Source organism: Asterias rubens, chromosome 1 (genome assembly GCF_902459465.1).
Source record: "Asterias rubens chromosome 1, eAstRub1.3, whole genome shotgun sequence".
NCBI classification, from domain to species: Eukaryota; Metazoa; Echinodermata; class Asteroidea; order Forcipulatida; family Asteriidae; genus Asterias; species Asterias rubens.
The window spans coordinates 24,928,211-24,949,498 of record NC_047062.1 but is presented as its reverse complement, the minus strand read 5'-3'; the positions used below and the strand labels follow the sequence as shown (position 1 = coordinate 24,949,498).

Genomic DNA, 21,288 nt, shown 5'->3' with positions numbered 1-21,288 from the left:
TATTATGCAACCCGCAAAGTATATGCGACAAGGTCGATTTTCTGTCATTATTCTCTTGCAAATTCTATGACCAGTTGAGTCCTAGTTTTTTTTAATGATATGCATTATGTTGAGGATATCAACAAGTGAGAATAGTTGACATTTACCAAAGGTGTCAAGTGCCTTTAAGCACGGAAAAGTTGTGAAACATTAAGTTGCAGCTTTGTCCTTCACCTACTCACGGTTGGCTGGGGCCCAACACACATTAGATAGCTCTAAAACTTATAACTGTGCTTCTCGAAGATTATGAAGACTAATAGTATAGTATGATCGTACTATGACCGATACTTTGTATGTATTCAATCGTTTATCTCGAACCCCTTCTCACATAAAATAGTACTCTGTTGAAGTTTGTCTTATTAGAAAAGTAAATATAATTCCGGGGTTTAAGGGAAGAGGCAAAACAAGATTTTCCTTCTTCTTTTTCCTACATGTTAATGTCAAACTATTTTCTATTTATTGTTCATTAACTGGATTAAGTTTTCCTTAGAACAAGTTATTATATGTTTTCTGAACAATGTTATCACAATGTATTGATTGATGTTGACATGAAATAAATGAATCTGAAATGTATGTTTTAGGTCCAATATATAGTATTCAAGTTGAACACAAGGCGGCAAATACCGTGTCTACTTTTAAAAACCGGTCGGTTGATGGAATGTTGTACGTCCATTCTTATCTTCTTACTTGAGAAGCTAGTGTAGCAGCAAAATGTCACACCCATGCTAAAATTAAGCAAGGGATCCCTGCTATTGTTGTCGTGCGAAAAGGGCTTAAAATATAAGGATGATTCACCTACGCACGGTGCTCGTTCAGTATGCATCAGCTACCAATAAATAATATAAAAATAATAACATTCCCAAGTGTGAACCAAAAGCACGGTGATGTTTAGATTGAATAATTCAGCGAGGTCCCGTTGTGCCATAAATATGATACGTCATCGTGACGTCAATCTGGGGTATTATTTTTGTCATTTCTCAAGGACCTCTTTTGATTGACTTGAATGAATGCTTAGCCTGGCAGAAGCCATTGCCCTGGCAACGCACAAATGAGTAAGAGAAGGGGGAAATATAATAACATCTCTGAAAAATTGTGTGATCGGGAGTTCTTTATACAACCCTTTTTTTACAATGGATTTAGAAAGTTTGGCGGTTACAAAGTACGCACATTCAAACTAACTTGCCGCCGATGACGTCACGAGTTTTTTGTAGCGGGGTGTGTTTGACCTCGCGTTTTCAAATTTGGGGCTTGGAGTGTTTCGTGGGGAAGACATTTTTGAAATGTTTTAGCGTGAGGTAACATGTTACTCATCATAATATTTTCCCCGATTTCTTGGGGACTCTATCTATTAGAAAAGCTGAATAATTATTTCAACGTTCATGCATCCTACATTCGCTTCTAACACGGAATATGTGTGATTCAGAAACATAATGCAGCCTGACCCTTCACCTACTCACGGTGGTTACGGAGTGCGGCCCTACCCACTAAATTGGATGCCTGTGCATTTATCACTGTCATATACTGCCATTATTATGAAGACTAATTAATTTATAGTCTGGTGGTACTACTGGCCTATCCTGTTATTTATTCAATCGTTAATCTCCCTCCCCCCCTATAAAACAATACCCAGTTAAAATCTGTCTTAGAAAAGTAAATATCACTCCAGGTTTTATGTCCAAAAGTAGTAAAGTTGAAATAATACAAGACGGCATTTCCTTTTGAAAAAAAAACAGCATATCACTTGCGTCAGCCGCGACTTAATTGTACCTTAACTTGATTCAAAGACAGTAAACATGTCAGCAGTTTTGGCAGCACATTAAATATGTAACATTTCATCTTCAAGAATTAATTCTCAGTTTAACAACATCGGAATATTATACAGAGATTGTTATGATTGTGTCTTTTTCCCCTTCTTATTTGGTGGTGGGGGGGGGGGTGGGGGTGGGGGGGGGGGGGTCCTCCGGTTCAGACATTTCCAAAGAAACGCTGGAATGTACAAGAAGTTATCATTGACTTAAATCACCACAATAAACCTCCCTGAACAAATAAGATAAACATGATATGTATGCACTCGACAAATATACAAAGGTCATCTTAAATTGATGTAGTTGGTGTCAACAAGCCATCAGACTCGCCCATTTTCTTTATCAAATAATGTGTATATTAAAAATAATAAAAATGTTATTATTAATGACTCAATCCATGTACAAAGGTTGTGTAGAATGTGCTGTTTGATTTCGAGTACAGCAGGTGGTTCAGAATTGTAGCTCGTCAAAAAATATAATTATTCCCATTGTTCAAATTGTGCTTAAAGGGAAAGTACACGATTGGTAAATATTCAAAACAAATATTAACTTAAAAACTGACTTGGAACGAGCATTGGAGAGCTGTTGATAGTATAACACATTGTGAGAAACGGCTCCCTCTGAAGTAACATAGATTTTGAAAAAGAGGTAATTTCTCACTAAAATAATAAAAGACTTCAAGCCAGAAGTATTTTATTCCTATCTGAAAGCACACAAATTCGTCCAACAAGAGTGTTTTTTTCTATCATCATTTTCTCGCAACTTCGATGACCAATTTAGCTAAAATTTTCACAGGCCTGTTGTTTTATGCTTATGTTGAGATACACCAAGTGAGAATACTGGTCTTTGACAATTACCAATAGTGTACCTTCCCTTTAATCATCTACGTTGAGTTCTGCATTGACACCTTTTGCTTCTATTTGGAGTGGTTGCCATGATAGAGAACTGACGAACAAACACAACCGAACAAAAAACCTTTTTTGAAGTATTGGTTCCAGCCAAAGTGCACAACCGATTACACACGTCGTGCAATAAAAATATAATATCGAAGTCTTATATAGCGCACGTATCTACCAAACAAGGTGCTCAAGGTGCTGAGTATAATATACAAACTTTCAGAAAGATAGGTAATTGTAGTGATGAATTCTGAGACCCAACTATTTAGCACATTATATGGGTTTATAAGGTGCTACGGCGCATACAGCAGCCAGGAACACCGGGGCGAACCCCTTCTCTTTTCGAAAAGTACACTGGGTCCTTATACATGCGTTACACAACACATGGGACCAACGGCTTTCGTCCCATCCGAAGGACGTCGTTCAAGGTGGTTAGACTTCTGTGTGTCTGTTTGGATATCTGTTTAGTTTGGACATAAATAACATCGACTTTTTAAGACCTTCCAAATAAAAGTTTGCTTACAATGTGTACTGGCCAAGAGCTAACAATATCTGAAGACGATCAGAGGCATACTGATCGAAACGTCGAGTCGATGGTCGAAACCAACGGTTTTTTTTCCAGATCCACCCCAACTCATTTAGAGACAGTCATTGCCTGATGTTTCCTTTTCCATATCGTATTCACACCGTGCAAAGTTTCATCAAACAAATCCAGATGAATACCATAACTTATACTACTTGTTGTTATTGTTTTATTTCTCTCCCAAATTCACAGTCACTGGTCAGAGTAAGAAGACAGTCACTATACTTGAACCTGTTTTAAGTTCATAACGACAATGATGAGGAAGATAATTATGATGATACCCAAGCCTATATCCATGGACTGTAAAAGGGATAACCCTGTTTCAGCCCTAGTAGGAGTAGGTGGCAACGGCCTCTGGACAAAAAATTGTCTGGCGACTTGCAAAAAAAAGTTTCAGTTACCAAAAAGGTTCAGACTGCCAATCAAGAACTGTACACCAAAATTTTCAAATATAACATCGAAAAGACAACAGATATGCACTACATCCATCAGGGGTTTTGTAATCCTCACCGAAACCACCTCTCCCCACAAACAAACAATAGCTAATCACTTGGCATGGTCGCTGCTTCAATGGGCAACTGAATCCCAGGTTCTTCAAAATGTACATAAACTTTGTCAGTTCGTGTGAAGATTAACAAAAATACCATAAATACAGTTTTGACTGTTGTGCCTTTACTCCGTACAACCAGTACACTACAAAACATGTATAAAACTGACCCAGTGTATTTTCATTCCTCTTCCGTGGGCTGCATAAATTCGGGTAAAGAAAAAAATACTGCGAGTGTGCTTTACTCGTCAAATTTTGCGAGCTCAGTGAAAACTGCACGCCCGTTAACAGGTGAATTCAACAGTGAAATTAAATTTGTTGTCGCATTATTCTGTTCGCACTGTCTGCCCTTCAATGTTACAGAAGCAATAGTTGTCGTTAAGATCTATGATTAGATCGTGAGCAGGTGTTGAACACAATTTGGAAGTGATTGTGTGTGTGCACACTCCGTGCATCTGTGTGGAAAGATGAAAGCGCTATGATGATAATGGGGAGGAGGTTGCAGTACGTTTTGGCTCCTATTTATGTTCGTTTCAGATACATTATTTTATTACATGTCAACACCAATCAATACAGTGTGATAACATTGTTCAGACCACATATAATACCTTGTACAAAGGAACACTTGTAATCCAGTTAATGAACAATAAATAGAAAATAGTTTGACGTTAACATGTAGGAAAAGAAGAAGCAAAAGCTTGTATTTCCTCTTCCCTATAGACAAGGACAATTTACACAAAAACGTAAATTGTTAGGTTAGGTTTGTCTGTACATCAGGCATCTCACCATAAGACTCGACTTCAAGATGATGCCTCAATACTTTGTTAATAATATTCTCTGCATTGTAAAAAAGCTTTGTTAATTGGTTTCTTCTTTATAAATACATTATTGTTATGGCGTTGTAGGCCTACTGTTTTCATGAAGTATGTGAAATAAATGCGAGTTTCATCGATTTGAAATAATATAAACTCTCTCTACCATATAGCCTCACTGCCACGCATATAGTTTCAACAAATAAACGATTATGGTTCGACATGATGACGACGAAAACCTCCACAGCCCTTTGCATAAAACATTCCGGGTTCATTTGTCGACATAGTTTAATGACGGGAAAGGTAGAGCAGGCTACCCCAGTCTTCTCGTAACTAATCGTTTCATGTATCTATACCATCATCATGAAACGTCTTATCACAAACTTCACCATCTTTAGCAACATCTTAATAGTCCCCATCACAATTCATCATCCCTACCCCCATCCCGGCCAACAATGTTTTAATTAACCATAAACATGTTGTCAACAACTGATCACCTTTAAAGGGAAGGTACACGTTTGGTAGTCACTCAAAACAAATATTAACTTAAAAACTGGCTTGGTAGCGAGCACTGGAGAGCTTTTGATAGCATAAAACATTGTGGGAAACGACTCCCGCTGAAGTAACGTAGATTTTGAGATAGAGGTAATTTATCACTAAAATATTAAAAGACTTCTAGCTAGAATTATTTTATTCCTATATCTGAAAGCACACAAATTCGTCAAACAAGGGTGTTTTTTCTTTCATCATTTTCTCGCAACTTTTAAAACCAATTGAGCCCAAATTTTCACAGGCTTGTTATTTTATGCTTATGTTGGGATACAGCAAGTGAGATTACTGGTCTTTGACAATTACCAAACGTGTGGAGTGCCTTTAATGAATATTGGGCTCGTTACTTACACAAGCTGTAACTTTCCAAACATAATATCTTCGTGATAGGCCAAACGTCTTGTAAATAGATTGAATTAGCATCGGGGATTACTGTTATATATTTGTGGTTAAGAAGCCAAGGATGCCTCATAAGTGAACTTAACCACCGTAGCTCGCAAGCCTGAGGAAACCTGTAAAGAAGGGTGCTTACTATGATATTGCTTGATCACAAGAATTATTTTATTTTATTTTTGTGTTTTACCCAAACTAATAAATATTTAGCACCGTACTCTGTGCTTTTAATTGACATTTCAGAGGGCATCAGCACACTATTTACCAACCAGCATCGGTTTGGTTTATCTTGGTTGAGAAAATATAGATATTGCGCTCTCCATTCCCTTGTTTTTTTATTTTTTGTATGTCAATGAGCCCTTTTGATCGACTTTATGAAAACCAAGGAAATCTCTTGAGTTTTTGTGAAAACCTGAACCCACTACGCAACTAAGATTATCCCCACCCCTCCTCCAGGACGAGTCGTATAAATCATGCATGAGTGAATACTAAGCTGGTAACCCACGTACTAGATAATGTCCAGCCCAGAATTCACCACTCTGACACAGTTGATTGCCTCACTAAGACCCCTCATCCCACTCCACACAAAAACACCCAGAGAAAAGAAAGCACCCCTAACGCCAACAACGACCTTTGTCCTACCCCCTTCCATAATCGACCCATAGCGACCTCCCCAGAAGAAGGGTCAACAAATCTTCTTCAATTCATCTCGATTAATATTTTACGTTTAGTGCTTGTAAACCCAGGGCCGAGAATTGCATAGGTTTTTTTTCTATATCGCTCAGTTATCGCTTTGCATAGCAATAAGTCGATATCTTTTTGTTCACCGTGTCTGTGCTGTAGATAATGAAAGGTTGGTAGTAACACGGCTGTTTGGTGTTGTCATCGATTTGTAACAGCTCACACCGCCGTGATCAGAGTACAACAACCTACTAGGGGAAGAACACCAAGCGTCTTGTGTCAACCACTCGTGTGTTGCAGAGCGTGAGGAGGCAGTGCTTTGCTTACATAACATTGACAACAAGACCGGCTGGAAAGATGCTATCTTACCCTTGTCATTGGAGATATTACCTTTGGATTTAAACCCACGGAGGATTTTGTCATCAAGGAGCATTCTGAACAAAACAAATCTGTAATTCATGCATTGACGGTCTTATCAAGTTAAACACCAGGTATATTGACACTGTTGTTGAATGACCGTCGTTGCATCCTGCCGCTGTGAAAGATTGACAGTTGTAACGCAGTGTCGAATGGATGTAGTCAGCAGTCGCAATGGGATTAACTAATACTGTTTTGTGAGATTGTTTTCCTTCATCAACCTTCAGCGAGTTCGTGCAAAAGACCCTGAAAACCATCGGAAATAGGTAAACACTCTAATCGGATATACTTTGAACATTCATCAGAACTGTGAGGTGGAGTGGTCGATCAAATTAACTAAAGAAGAAACATCACTCGCGATTCACTCATGCGTCTTTTACAAGGATTAACTATTTAGCACTGATACAAAATGCACACATTATTTCATACTGAGTGGTGACTTTGGAGGTGTTAAGTTGCTCACGGATTTCGGGTGCTGTAATGTCTCATGATGATGTTACACGGCACCCAACACAGTGATAGTCCCGTTGTTGAATCCAGACCTAAGGAGGTCTCTTTACTCCCTCCTCTAAGCACAAACCGTAATTGCATCCAGAAGAATTGTGATTCAGCAGATGACTCTGATGAGGAATCCAGGACCTCTCAGTTCCTCACGACTCGATGGCGTTCCAAGTCCAAGATGGGACCTGATAGATTAACGGTGAACCAGTCGTCGATGTCAGACAGCTTTGTACTCCCACGAATTAACGGGTCGTCTCAGTCCAATACCGAGCATCACGATCGGACCACTCGGAAGTCGCGAACCTCCCTGAGCTTTCCGAAGCGGTCCCGGGACACATGCATCCCTTTGTCGAAGAGTTGCCCGTCTCTAATGAACAACGCTTGGCGCCGGTCGTCGAGGGTTGGTGACACACCGGACGGCTACGAGGACGACAACGACGATGACACCGACGATGACGAGTTTGAGGACAGTGAATCATCACAGCGAGATCTTAAATCGAGATCTCATAACTCTGAGCTACTACGGTTGAGGAAATCCAACTGCCACATCGATGAGAACTGTAACCACCACAAGGATATGACAGACGGAGTGGTTCGGAAACTGGCCAAATTGGAATCACCAAGAGGTAAACACAATCATCGTCAGCACTCTAAAACCAAAGAGTCTGAAACCAAGTTCCCTGACATATTCAACAGCCCCAATAGTCTTTCCACTTCCCAACAACTCTTCAAAAAACCTGATCAATGTGAGCAAAGTAAAAACACACAGACATCTCAAGGTCATACTAGAACTCGACTTGGCAACCTCAAATCTAAACCAAGTTGTGAGAGTCTAGATCCAGAAGTTAGAATTCCTGAGTATGTTGAAGGAGTAAGGGACAACTCACTGGACATGGATTGCTCTCCATGGGACGCGAACGGTAAGGTTGAGGCAGACCGACAGCAGTACTCCAAACCCTCCACGAGAGTTGGAAAGAAGAAACGCAAGCAGCAGAAGAGACAGCGGACGCACGGGGAGCAGCTAGACAAACCTAATCTCATCCGAGATGTTACACAAGCTGACATTAAATGCAGGACTTGGCTAGTAGAAGGCCACCAGGAGAGCGCTCCAAAACTGGCCACATCTGAGCAATCTGAAGTTATCTAAGGACCTGTGTAAGCCGGTGTGCCATTATTTTAATTAAGGCAAACTTGCACTTTCCGTATGTATTATAAAAGTAAGGAAACAGTAACTTATTTATGATGTAAATTTAGAGGTTTTCAACACCGAGTGTGCATGAAGCAAACGTTGCCAAATTTCGTGAATTTTTCTTGCAACCAAACATCCAACAGTTAGTTTGATGTTTTCAAAAGTCACAAAGTTACTGGTTTGCCAAAAAAATATATATAATGCTGGATGTTTTACTACAAAAGCTTTGAAGATTGATTAATAAAACAAGGATCCCAAGCTCAACCTCACACTTGTCATGAATATACATTTATAGAGAAACAAACACAAAACCTCCAGGCTCGATATGTTCCTTACGGAAAAAAAGTCTCGAACATTGTTTTTTGTATCAAAGAGGGATCCATTGCAAGGGATGCTCATAAATTTAGCTACAAGCAAAAGTGATAAAAGGTCATTTTCCCACTTAGCACTACTGTAAAGTACCTAAAAAGTTAAGGTAATTTTATAAAATGTGTCATGGAAAGAAAGGGACGATGGAAACCCTCTATAGAAACTCGACATATTTTAAAGGCAGTGGGCACTATTGGTAATTGTCAAAGACTAGCCTTCACAGTTGGTGTATCTCAACATATGCATAAAATAACAAACCTGTGGAAATTTGAGCTCAATCGGTCATCGAAGTTGCGATATAATGTTTTATACCATCAAGCTCTCCCCATTACTCGTCACCAAGAAAGGTTTTATGCTAAACATTATTTTGAGTAATTACCAATAGTGTCCACTGCCTTTGGGACTGGCAAGATTGCCTCATTATAAGATGCCCTCGTTATATAAGATTCCAGACAAACTACAAAAATGAGATTTTGGAACTCAGAATTCACAATAAAAGCAGATAGCCTCTTCATAAGGAGGGTCGACTGTACTTGTACTGTCATCCAACTAACGTTTCAGAAGATTTTATCAAAATGTTTTTACTTGACCAAGGTTTAAACTTGTGCCGCAGCTAGTTCGGTGCGTCTAATATTGTAATATCTCAAATTGTAACAAATTATTATATAATATTCCTTCGTCTTGAGATGAACCACCGAAGCTTACAGTTTCTTTTCAATTTTAAAGTAATGAATTTCTCAAGTCCCTACACAATGTGCTGTATTTGTTCTTGTGGATACTTAGTTTATGCTAATTTATTTTAGTAAGACTATATTAATTTATGGTCAAAGACCAGTGTTCTCACTTGTGTGTGTTTCATCATAAGCATATAATACCAAGCATGTGAAAATTTGGGCTCAATTGGTCATCAAAGTTGCGAGAAAATGATGTAAGAAAAACACCCTTGTTGGACGAATTTGTGTGCTTTCAGATAGGAATAAAAGGAATAAGATGTCTTTTATTATTTTAGTGAGAAATTACCTCTTTCTCAAAAACTACGTTACTTCAGAGGAGGTCGTTTCCCACAATGTTTTATACTCTCAACAGCTCTCCAATGCTCGTTACCAAGTCAGTACTTGTTAATACTTGTTTTTAGTAATTACCAAACGTTTACATTCCCTTTAATATGAGAAAATCAGATGCATACATTGTGTTAATCTTCACAAATTGCCAGCATAATTTCTTACATTGAATGATAACAGCACGGTGACAACACTTTAAATAAAGTTTGTCTTTTTTCGAATAAGATATTGTGAAATTCAGTGAAATAAGCATGTTGATGAATTTGTTTTCTCATGGGAGATTTGGTAAGAGTTTGGTCATTATCCCAACCAGAATTTCACAAGATGTTTGCGTGTGAATCCAATAAAACGATAAACCAAATCTATGAATAAATTATCCCAAAATTAGTCAGGTTTGCACCTGGGTTAAAAATGCATTAAACTGCATAAGTGTTCACAAACACCAAGTATGCATTTTTAAAACTAATGAATAATTAGCCTGCTGTATTTTTGTATAACTTTAAATTGATCTCATGTTTTTGACGATGGCAGGAAAAACTAACGTATCTCTCAGTGTGTCTGGTTTAACTAAAAGTTGTCTGGAATATGTAGATATTGGCCCTGTGTCGCGAAGCTGTCAGTTTGGTTAGCAAATTTATCTGCTAAGCAAAGATAAGCAGCGAACCAGTCATGGCTATTGCATGCTCCACTGTATTTTGGTTGTTAAGATAATTTTTGAGGTTTTTTTCTCAGCAGTTAGCAAATTGACTTAATGACACATACCGTAGTTTTAAGTTTGACATTACCGGTTGTTTCCATCATGCCTATCCTGACTCTCTGAGTCTAAATTTTCGATTTTCCAATGTAAAAAAAGGAAGGGATAAAATACACCACGCTATGTGATGGGTCTCTTTATTATCAAGGTGATGTCGAACATGTAACATGTATACTCAGTTAAAGGGAAGGTACACGTTTGGTAATTACTCAAAACAAATATTAATTAAAAAACTGACTTGACAACGAGCATTGGAGAGCTGTTGATAGTATAACACATTATGGGAAACGACTCCCTCTGAAGCAACGTAGTTTTTGAGAAAGAGGTAATACATCACTAAAATAATAAAAGACTTCTAGCTAGAAGTCTTTATTCCTATCTGAAATCACACTAATTCGTCCAACAAGGGTGTTTTTTCTTTCATAATTTTCTTGAAACTTCGATGACCTATTGAACCCAAATTTTCACAGGCTTGTTATGTTATGCTTATGATGGGATACACCAAGTGAGAACACTGGTCTTTGACAATACCAAACGTGTACAGGGCCTTTAATGACACTGGACGCCTTAAGTATTTTGTCAAAGCCTAAGCAGATGGTGTATCCCAACATATGCATGAAACTACAAACCTGTGAAATTTTTGACCCAATTATTGTTGCACAAATTAGTGTGCTTTCAGATGTCTAATAAATCCTTTAGGCCTGTAAGGTATTTTTATATTAATTGAGTGAGAAATGACTTCTTCCTAAAAAACTACGTTACTTCAGAGGGAATTGTTTCTCACAATGTTTTGTAATACCAACAGCTCTCGAGATCTCCACTGCTCTCCATTTTGAGTTATTACTAATTGTGTCCAGTGCCTTTAAAAGTTTATTCGCTCAAGTTATTGGTTTGGTTCACGTTTTACAATGTCAGAAAAATAAATATTTCAAATTTCTGTAAAGCTAAAACATGGTCCTCAACGTGGGTGCACTGTTCTGTCCAGCATACAAGCCAAGTGTTCTGTTTATCTTTTTACCAAATTTGATCATCCCTTTATGCAAAGAATCTTGACATGTTTAGATGTTTAGACTGAGTGCTTCAAGCAGGTATGTTGAGTGTTAACCGTGAATACAACTTGCACGATTGCTTTGGACTGAAAATAACTTAAGTGTTAAATTATGCACAAGGCTTACTCGGCTGTGCATACAAATAGCCCAAGATTTACATGTACATGTGGTATTACAAGTTGTATTTCCATTTCTTCAGGTAGCACTGATGCGAAGGACAACCGTGTTATTATAAGCACTCACTCGTCATTGCAAGCTTGTGACAGTACAATAAATCATCTTTTAAAATTAATTTGTGTTTGGATATCTGTTTTTGGTTATTTTCCATACATTCAAATGTTAACGTTTAATAATTGATGTAATATGGAGAAACATGCATTGTCACACAAAATGTTGGACTTTTAAAACGCACAAAAATCAGTTTGTTTTTCGATTTGTAATGAAAGGTCACAATACAAGAATGTTAATATTCCAGAAACAGAAAGTTACGGAGAATTAATTTTCCTAGAGCTGACTTGACTTGATTCTTGCACCAATTTGGTCTATCAAGGGAAATATTTATCCCTGAAGCACTTCTGCGAAATTTCACCGCACATTTTTAAAAGATGCTATGTCAGATTTTTGGCCGATTTGACTCAAAACTTTTGATGGGGGTCGAGAAAGTTACTAGCTTTCATTTGAGTCATTGCTAGAAAAACTCCGCCAATTATTAGTAGCAGTGAAATAAAGTGCTCAAAATTAGTTTCTGTCGGGATCCCGACAATATATCACGTGACCAATTCTTATGTGTTTTATAAGAAACGTTTTAAATTGTTGTCATGGTTCCTGACCATTAAACGTAAAAGTTAAACACGTTAGAGCGGGTGATACTCTTTGAAATACCATTCACTCAAAAAAATCTCATGTTTGGGGCCAAAAATCTGACATAGCATCTTTTAGTGTGCATTTTGAACGAATGGGTAAACCATCAACCATAATGTTGTTATAAATAAAAGGTGACAATAACTCATGTATATTGTTTATTCACATGTTGGATATAGGCCCAAGTGCATTGTTATTCAGTCTTTGGCAGCCATTATTATTTAATGGATGAATAATTGATTCTGCCTCCACATCTCCGGGATGCAATTTTTTTTTTCTACACCACGAAATGGCCAATGTCGCAGTGCTTTTTAATTGGGATATTTTTCTTTTCTAAATTGATTCAAAATAAAGGAATCCTTAAAGCCATTATACACTTTCGGTAAAGAAAAAAAAAGTTCACAGATTTACAAATAATTTACAAGGTTTACAGACGGTAATGGTGAAAGACTTCTCTTGAAATATTGTTCCATGAAATGCTTTACTTTTTGAGAAAACATTAAAACAATATAAATTCTCGTTAGCGAGAATTACGGATTTGTTTGAAACACATGTCACGACACGGCAAAAACGCGCGGAAACAAGAATGGGTTTTCCCGTTATTTTCTCCCGACTCCGATGACCGATTGAACCTTAATTTTCACAGGTTTGTTATTTTATATATAAGTTGTGATACACGAAGTGTGGGACTTGGGCAATACTGTTTACCGAAAGTGTATAATGGCTTTAAAAGAAAGTCAAGAAAATTGTTGAGGATTGTAACTATTAAAGACACGGACACTATTGGTAATTGTCAATGAACAGTCTTCTCACTTGGTGTATCTCAACATATGCATAAAATAACAAACCTGTGAAAATTTGAGCTCAATTGGTCGTCGAAGTTGCGAGATAATAATGAAAGAAAAAACACCCTTTCAGATGCTTGATTTCGAGACCTCAAAAGCCAATTCTGAGGTCTCGAAATCAAATTCGTGGAAAATTACTTCTTTCTCGAAAACTACGTCACTTCAGAGGGAGCCGTTTCTCACAATGTTACAATCAACCTCTCCCCATTACTCGTTACCAAGTAAAGTTTTATGCTAATAACTATTGAGTAATTTCCAATAGTGTCCACTGCCTTTAAATGGATAGAAAAGCCAATGCAGAAAAAAATCAACGATAAAACATTGACACAAATAATGATTTTGGTTTTTGGAAAAGTTTACCGTTCCACCTATCATGGAAAGGCAAGGCAGTAGTCATTAAAACTAAATGAAAAACTGTTTTTCTTTTTGAAAATTCTGACAGTGTACAGTAAACGTTCTATTTGGCACAATTTGTTTAAACGTATTCATTGTTTGTCACTATGGATGGTCTTGAATAATATTTCAGTTGTTCTAATAGTGGTTTGACCTAAGCACACTACACAAGGTCGCAAGGTCAAATTGTTGATAATAGAGGTGACATGTATTTGTATGACTCTAATGGGTACGTGCTGTATCACCTCAACAAACACAAGTTTTGAGCTTTTTGAAGAGGATTTTCAAGTTATGATGAACTGTTCTTTGTTGGGTATTGGAAAACTTTATTATCTCAGTACTTTTCAGGACAAAGTCATATTTTCCCGAGGGAACAAACACAACACTTAAAATAAGGCTATTAGAGTCTCTTTAAATAAATCTGTTTTAAAAAAAAAGTTATTATGAGGGGTTCCTGTATCTTGTGAGAATGTTGAGTAATGTAATGTTATTTATCTACAAATGTATAAAATAATGAAACTATTATATCGGCATATAACACCCGCCGCATTAAAAAGTTATTTTTGACTACAGAGTACGCGTAACTAAGACTATAAGAGTTCATGCTTTATTTTCACACCAAGCACATAATATGCGAATGGGACATTTCATAATTAGAACAACATGCCTAGCGAGAGAAATTTCGCTTAACATACCAGCCAACGTAGGCGTAGGCTACTGCTTTTTTGTTTGCGACTCGTTGCCTGCAAAATGTTTATCGGGAAAATGCATCATTGAAAGTGTTTCAAAGCTTTATGGAATTAGACTGATTGTTTTTTTTTTTTAATTCGAGAAAGCCCTGTGCACTTTATTTCCATTTTTTTTACTGGTTGCATATCTGAGCTGTATACACATTCTTAAGCCCGTTTGTGCTTGGGTAGTAAACACCTTGCTGAGTATAATGTTACCAGCTGAAACGCCATAACGTATTCAATGATTAGGACTGGTTCCCGCAACCCGGTTTGCTTAGCAGTTAATACGAACATGGAGGTAGAAGCTATTTCTACCTCCATGATACGAAGCAATGTTTTCTTATGTGACATAACACGGGTCTAGTATGTTGTCAGCACGGTTTAATGAGCTTCGTTGACAGGGCTTCTTGTTGTTGGCTGTGCTAACAACTTTACTCAATAGACACAGCAGTTTAATTACTCGTCAATTCACTCAGAGGAACCATGGAGGAACAAACCTGGTGGCACTATTGACAGTTAACCTGCGAGAAGTCACCATCTCGACCCGTACACAATGTGTACACAAGAAAAGTCAAAAAATGTCATAGGTGCGAGGTAGAATGCACCGAGACCAAAAATAGCTTCGCTCGGAAGTGAACAACAACAACAAAAGGTGCCAAATTGGGACGTCAATGAATTTAACCTGAAGCCATAAACACACGTATTCCTTGTCCGCGTAAAAGATGACATCCCCAAGCATTTTAGTAACAAGTAGAAAGTGTCAATCGAAATGCTTATGTGCACTTTCCTCCGCGCCGTAAATTAGAAAGATGAATATCCAAAGGCATTTCAACTTGGTGTTTAGCGTCAACACGAAATGCTTGTTTCTTTATGCAGTAATTAAAAGAGCGGCACAACCATAGAGTTTCAGAAGACTTTGCGTCGACATGAAATGCTTGGTTTTGTTTAATGTAAGACCGCGATACTGAACCAAAGATGCTCTTCAAATATTTTGTGGTTGAGGCACTTCAAGAAAGTGTTACGGTAAAGTGTGCAGTCTTCTCTCGCCACTTGTGCAAATAATGTACATGTATACCGCCCTCAGGGTAAAGGCCACCGTGCAGGCATGTAATAAAACATTGAATCTAGAAGAAGATCTTACACTAATTAGTCATCGTCCCCAAATAATTTGGCACTAGTGAAAGCATTAATTTGATTGATCATTATGTCGTACACATTCCTTTAACATTTTAGAGTCTCAATATACAATATTTGTTTCTCATAAAATGACAACAATATTTGCCAACCGTCATTTTTGTCATAGAAGAAAGAGGCGAACTTTCTCTATGGTTATAGACAACAAATACCTGACAATGTTCTCCGAAAATTCGTTGGTTATTAATTATGACGCCAACAAAACACACGTTATCCAACAAAATGGACCCATCTTGCAATCAACCCAGACGATACCATGTTCTTATACTGCCTCAGTATTCACGTATTCATTATATCCTCAGTCGTATTACAGAAGTTGTGCCTAAGATAGTGTGATAACAACTTAACTACAGATTAACTCAGACTGATCAGCTTAAAGGCAGTGGACACTATTGGTATTACTGTCGAAGACTAGTCTTCACAGTTGGTGTATCTCGACATATGCATAAAATAACAAACTTGTGAAAGTTTGAGCTCAATCGGTCATCGAAGTTGCGAGATAGTAGTGAAAGGAAAAAAACCCTTGTCACACGAAGTTGTGTACGTTTAGATGGTTGATTTCGAGACCTCAAATTCTAAATCTGAGGTGTCGAAATCAAATTCGTGGAAAACTACTTCTTTCTCAAAAACTATGGCACTTCAGAGGGAGCCGTTTCTCACAATGTTTTATACCATCAATCTCTCAACATTACTTGTCACCAAGAAAGGTTTTACGCAAATAACTATTTTGAGTAATTACCAAAAGTGTCCACTGCCTTTAAAGATACTGGACACTTTTGGTAATTGTCAAAGTCCAGTCTTCTCACTTGGTGTATCTCGACATTATGTATAAAAGCACAAACCTGTGAAAACTTGAGCTCAATTGGTCGTCGAAGTTGGGAGATAATAATGAAAGAAAAAAAAACACCTTTGTCACACGAAGTTGTGTGCGTTCAGATGCTTGATTTCGAGACCTCAAATTCTAAATCTGAGGGCTCGAAATCAAATTCGAGGAAAATTACTTCTTTCTCTAAAACTACTCCACTTCAGCGGGAGCCGTTTCTCACAATGTTTTATACTACCAACCCCCCCCCCCCCCCATTACTTGTAACCAAGTAAGGTTTAATGCTAATAAATATTTTGAGTAATTACGCAATGTGTCCACTGCCTTTTAGTTCCTAATACGGTTGGTTGAAACCCTCCTCTAAAGTTGAAAATGTGTTGTCTATAATAAAGGTCATCCTCAATGGATTCTCAACTGCAATCATGCGCTGTGACATTTTAAAACGGGCCTATGGCAGTATCGTTAGCTTTCATAATCCACATTTCCTTCATCAGTTTGCTAAAACTATGGATTTGGTAACATAATTATGAATGGAAGAAAACACCCAAAACAACAACATGGCTGCTCCATGATCAAGTTACCTACATGTCACAGATCACAAACCTGTCAGCTAATCAATAAACGGACCACTACTATATACACGTTTGTACAACACAGTTAATTATTTATCTCGGCTAGTTTCAAAGACAAACTCGGCAGCACGTTTTGTTGATGGTAGAGGTAGGTCTAGCTTCGATGTGTTGTCCCTATGTGTTTGACCAACACCATGAATATTGCATAGGGGGTGTTTTTTTCTTCCCCTATCGGTAGCATCTCCTTTCTTTATGTACGCCCCGTTTTTGTTTTGTTTGACATGACACTTGAAGAGGATTGTTTACACGCGTCAAAGGGCGTGGGGATCGCTACACCAAAACAACTTCTCAGACATGCGCGCATACGGGCTTGCGGATATTACAATAATCTAACAGATGTTTGACCGAATGTAGATCATTTTATAACCGAACAGATTACCACCAAAAATTTCAAAAATATTCAGTTATGCTTGACCAGCTTCGAATTAGTTTTGAAGTTGGCATATGCTTTGCAACAGACAGTTAAACCAAGTTTAGTTGTTACTCGCTTCTTTTTGAGAAATTGTCTAACGCCAAGAAACTGGGCCCTGCCACGTTATCAAGCATCTAACGAACAGACAATATATGATGACACCATAAAAAGTAAACGATTTTTGTGATGAATAGAATTGCATGTTACTTCGTCACAGTGAACAATGTGACGATGATCTTCGCTTGTATGCCTAAAAGTAGATAGCATTTCATGACAAGTTTTGAATGATCCTGGTGTATCATCAAAGCAGAACGCGCAAAAAAAAGTCCTGAATCTGAAAATACACGATGATTTATCATTTCTCTGCAACCTTTCTTATTTAGGGCTATTAAATAAACATTTAAATTAAGGGTTTTACAAACACGTCAAGGGACAGACCCTCCCCTCCCCCCGCCCCGAAAAAAAGACAAACATCTTTAAGACGCAAGAGGGCGCAATAACGCATTTAAAGCGTGAGAGATGGTGATTTCCTGCATACCAAGAGGGCGGTATATCGAATGGAAGTATTCATAATGTTCGTACTAATAATGGACGACAACACCCCAAAACTGCGACTCCGTTATCGTTGCCAGCACGTTTAAGTTCGTGTGAATTTATCCATTTCAGCCACTGATTTCCTGATTGTATTTTAGAGCTGATTGTGTGTTACGGTGCTGTAGAAAACAAGACACCACCGGAGACCCACCTTGCGGGTTTTACTTGTACAATATTGCCAATTGGAATGTTGATGAGAGCGCGTTATATGTTCAGTTCAGTTCAGTACAATTTATTGTCAATGTTGTCACAATACATTAAACGCAATAATACAATAAATTAATAAAACACTAACGCACATGAGTGTTGGAATAACAAAAGCAAGAGTACACAATGGCTCAGTTATAAGCAACACTATAAATAAAGACAACATTGAGGTATTGTAGCACGAAGCTTTTGTACCCTACCTATGGACAGACAAACATTTAGATAGTGGTACAACCAATGTACGGCAATATGAACCTATGACAAACAAAGACAAAGACAAAGACAAGGTACAACACATACAACAAAATGGTAGTTTGCTTTTATGTATTTGGACAGTGTGGGGCGGTCGATGGTATTCCAAGTACATACACTATCCTAACAAACATCCCACACATTTGAAGACTACGTAAAGGCCCACCTTTAGTTTTTAAAGCCGTTCGAATGTTTTTGATCCACCATCCTATACAGTATGAATGTAGTTGAATACAATAACATTTTATCTGTGAACATTTTGATTTCAAATCGGTTGCCGCGTTTTTGAGATGCCATCGAAACTCCGCAGCAAATAGGCTACTGTCAACGCAGAAAGAATAATCCCCCATAATAATCTAACTATTAAAATTTTCAGGATAAAAAGCTATATTTTGTCCACAACCGCACGGCTTCAAAGTAAAATGGTTCTCTCCACGCAAAGCTGCAGTACTTCTATAGTTTTGTATTGCCATTAATTTGCAGTAATTTCCAAACGTGTTACGTTTAACGCAGATGGAAACAACGCTACTCATGGAAGTCATGTCCAGATTTAAAGATGAAATACATGGGTCTAAAGTTTATTGCTATATTCACATCAAGTGTGCTGTCGATAGTAAATAAAGACCTTCATCAAACAAAATATTGAATCTTTTCCCCTCTTGGTATATTTAGTTTCATTCGTTGGGATAGCATCAATGATGGGAGTGTGCCCCCCGTTCAATGCAAAGTGTTGGTTATGGTTCAAGGGAGCCACGCCTAGAATTGATGTAAACTCACCGAAGCATTAAAGCATTCGGATATATAAAGCTACGGTAGTGACCAGTGAGTTCTTTCAGGTCGTTCACTGCTGGTTACCCATATTGTTCGTGTTTTCCTTATATGAAGTTCTGATAGTGTTATGGCTAATGCAGAGGAGCACGGTTCTGCTTTAAGCACTGAGCTTTTGTTTGAAAAGTTTCAGAGTTATTTCGACAAAAAATTCGACAAGTTGGCTAACTCCACTATCACAGATGAAACAGCGGTGAAGGAACTCAAAATAAAATTGGAAGCGAAGGAGTTGACCAAGCCCGGTAATTCTGCCCAATTGCTGTTTTGTGGACAGCTAGAGATTATTCTAGATAAAATAAAAGTCGCCTTTTTGCAGAAGGGTGATACAGACAAGGTCGTCGAAGCTATTCACGAGGCTGAGGACCTTTTAGCGGATAGAAAGCAAAAGATCAAGATCGCTGATAGCAGTAGAGCAGGTTGGATCACCATTCAACAGTTAGAGAAGGGCGGCAAGAGAGACCAGTCTTCCGAAGATCAGAAGAAGGTGCAGATAGCTGAGGACGCTGCTCTCAAAGAATTGGAAGGAAGAAAGAAACAAAAGACTTCGGATAGACGACAGCAAGATGGGGTGGTTTTCAAGAATTTTGGTGACCGTAGTCTTTTTCGAGGTAAAACGTTAAATTCCCCCTTTTGTCTTTGGTTGTTTCAAAGGGCATCTGAATCCTGGCCCTTATCCAAAGTTGTCATTAAAATAATTCAGAAATTGAATCATTTTGTCGTATAGCGTAATCATTGAGGCTGTTCTTAGAATGAAACTGTTTTTCATGCGGATGAGCGAAGCGAAGGAGCATGAAAATTTAGTTTCATTCGTTGGGATAGCATCAATGATGGGAGTGTGCCCCCCGTTCAATGCAAAGTGTTGGTTATGGTTCAAGGGAGCCACGCCTAGAATTGATGTAAACTCACCGAAGCATTAAAGCATTCGGATATATAAAGCTACGGTAGTGACCAGTGAGTTCTTTCAGGTCGTTCACTGCTGGTTACCCATATTGTTCGTGTTTTCCTTATATGAAGTTCCAGTTTTTCTCGCTGTTTGTATTTTTTCTCATTATACATTTTAGGCATGCCAAATGATGTGTGTTTCAGCTGCAGAATGCCTGGCCACTGGGCCCGGGAGTGTCCCTACGCAACAGGCCCCCCACTGTCACACCGAGTCCGATCCCGAGCTCAGACGGCTCTTCCCCTTGGATACAACACTTTCCACTCCAGAGGTGTGTCGGTTCCATGGCAAGCTCCCGCCTTTCATCGAACAGGGTACAACTTCCTACCAGCAATTGCGGGAACCACGCCCACAGGCTCATTCAAGCCCGCAGAGTCAATTGCAGCGCCATCAACGTCAGGCTCAAGCGTCTCTTAAGGTGGCAAGCCTGTCACATAAGTTTGCTGACGTGTTGGAGGTACGATGTGATTATCAGGATAGCAGTATTAAGAATTTAATTTCTGATAAAGTCAATGTGAAAGGCAGGTTACGAGCTCACTCACAATTTTGGTTTCATATAGGGGCATCATCCATGGTTTTGTCTGTTATCAATCAGGGTTACCGCATTCCTTTCATTACATCACCACCATCCATGTTTTTCAAAAATAACAAGTCGGCAATTAAGGAAGATTCCTTTGTGACGGAGACAATTTCAGAGTTATTAAGCTCTGGTAGAATAGAAGAAAAATTAAACCCTTCATTTGTTGTCAATCCCCTTTCTGTTGCATATCAGGCATCTGGTAAAAGAAGGTTGATTTTGGATTTGATTAACGTAAATGAGTATGTCCCAAAGATGCATTTTAAATTAGATGACTGGAAAGTAGGTCTTCAATTTCTTTCAAAGAATGCTTACTTGTTTTCATTTGATTTGAAATCAGGGTATCACCACATT

General features: G+C 38.2%; 2 protein-coding genes across 2 annotated transcripts; both read left to right on the top strand.

Moving 5' to 3' along the window:
* Positions 1-7,028: 7,028 nt before the first annotated feature.
* Positions 7,029-9,009, top strand: LOC117296066. The gene has a single exon (XM_033778937.1). The coding sequence runs from the start codon at positions 7,210-7,212 to the stop codon at positions 8,368-8,370; it is 1,161 nt and encodes a 386-aa protein (XP_033634828.1). The 5' UTR covers positions 7,029-7,209; the 3' UTR covers positions 8,371-9,009.
* A 10,478-nt stretch (positions 9,010-19,487) lies between these two features.
* Positions 19,488-20,942, top strand: LOC117289613. The gene is made up of 2 exons (XM_033770856.1): positions 19,488-20,025; positions 20,479-20,942. Exons 1-2 carry the CDS (start codon positions 19,488-19,490, stop codon positions 20,772-20,774), a joined length of 834 nt encoding a protein of 277 aa, XP_033626747.1. The 3' UTR covers positions 20,775-20,942.
* Positions 20,943-21,288: the final 346 nt, after the last annotated feature.

Coding starts and splice junctions, on each gene's coding strand:
- LOC117289613 (XM_033770856.1), top strand. CDS start 19,488: ATGGCTAATGCAGAGGAGCACGGTTCTGCTTTAAGCACTGAGCTTTTG. Junction 20,026..20,478: donor TGACCGTAGTCTTTTTCGAG/GTAAAACGTTAA, acceptor TATACATTTTAG/GCATGCCAAATGATGTGTGT.
- LOC117296066 (XM_033778937.1), top strand. CDS start 7,210: ATGATGATGTTACACGGCACCCAACACAGTGATAGTCCCGTTGTTGAA.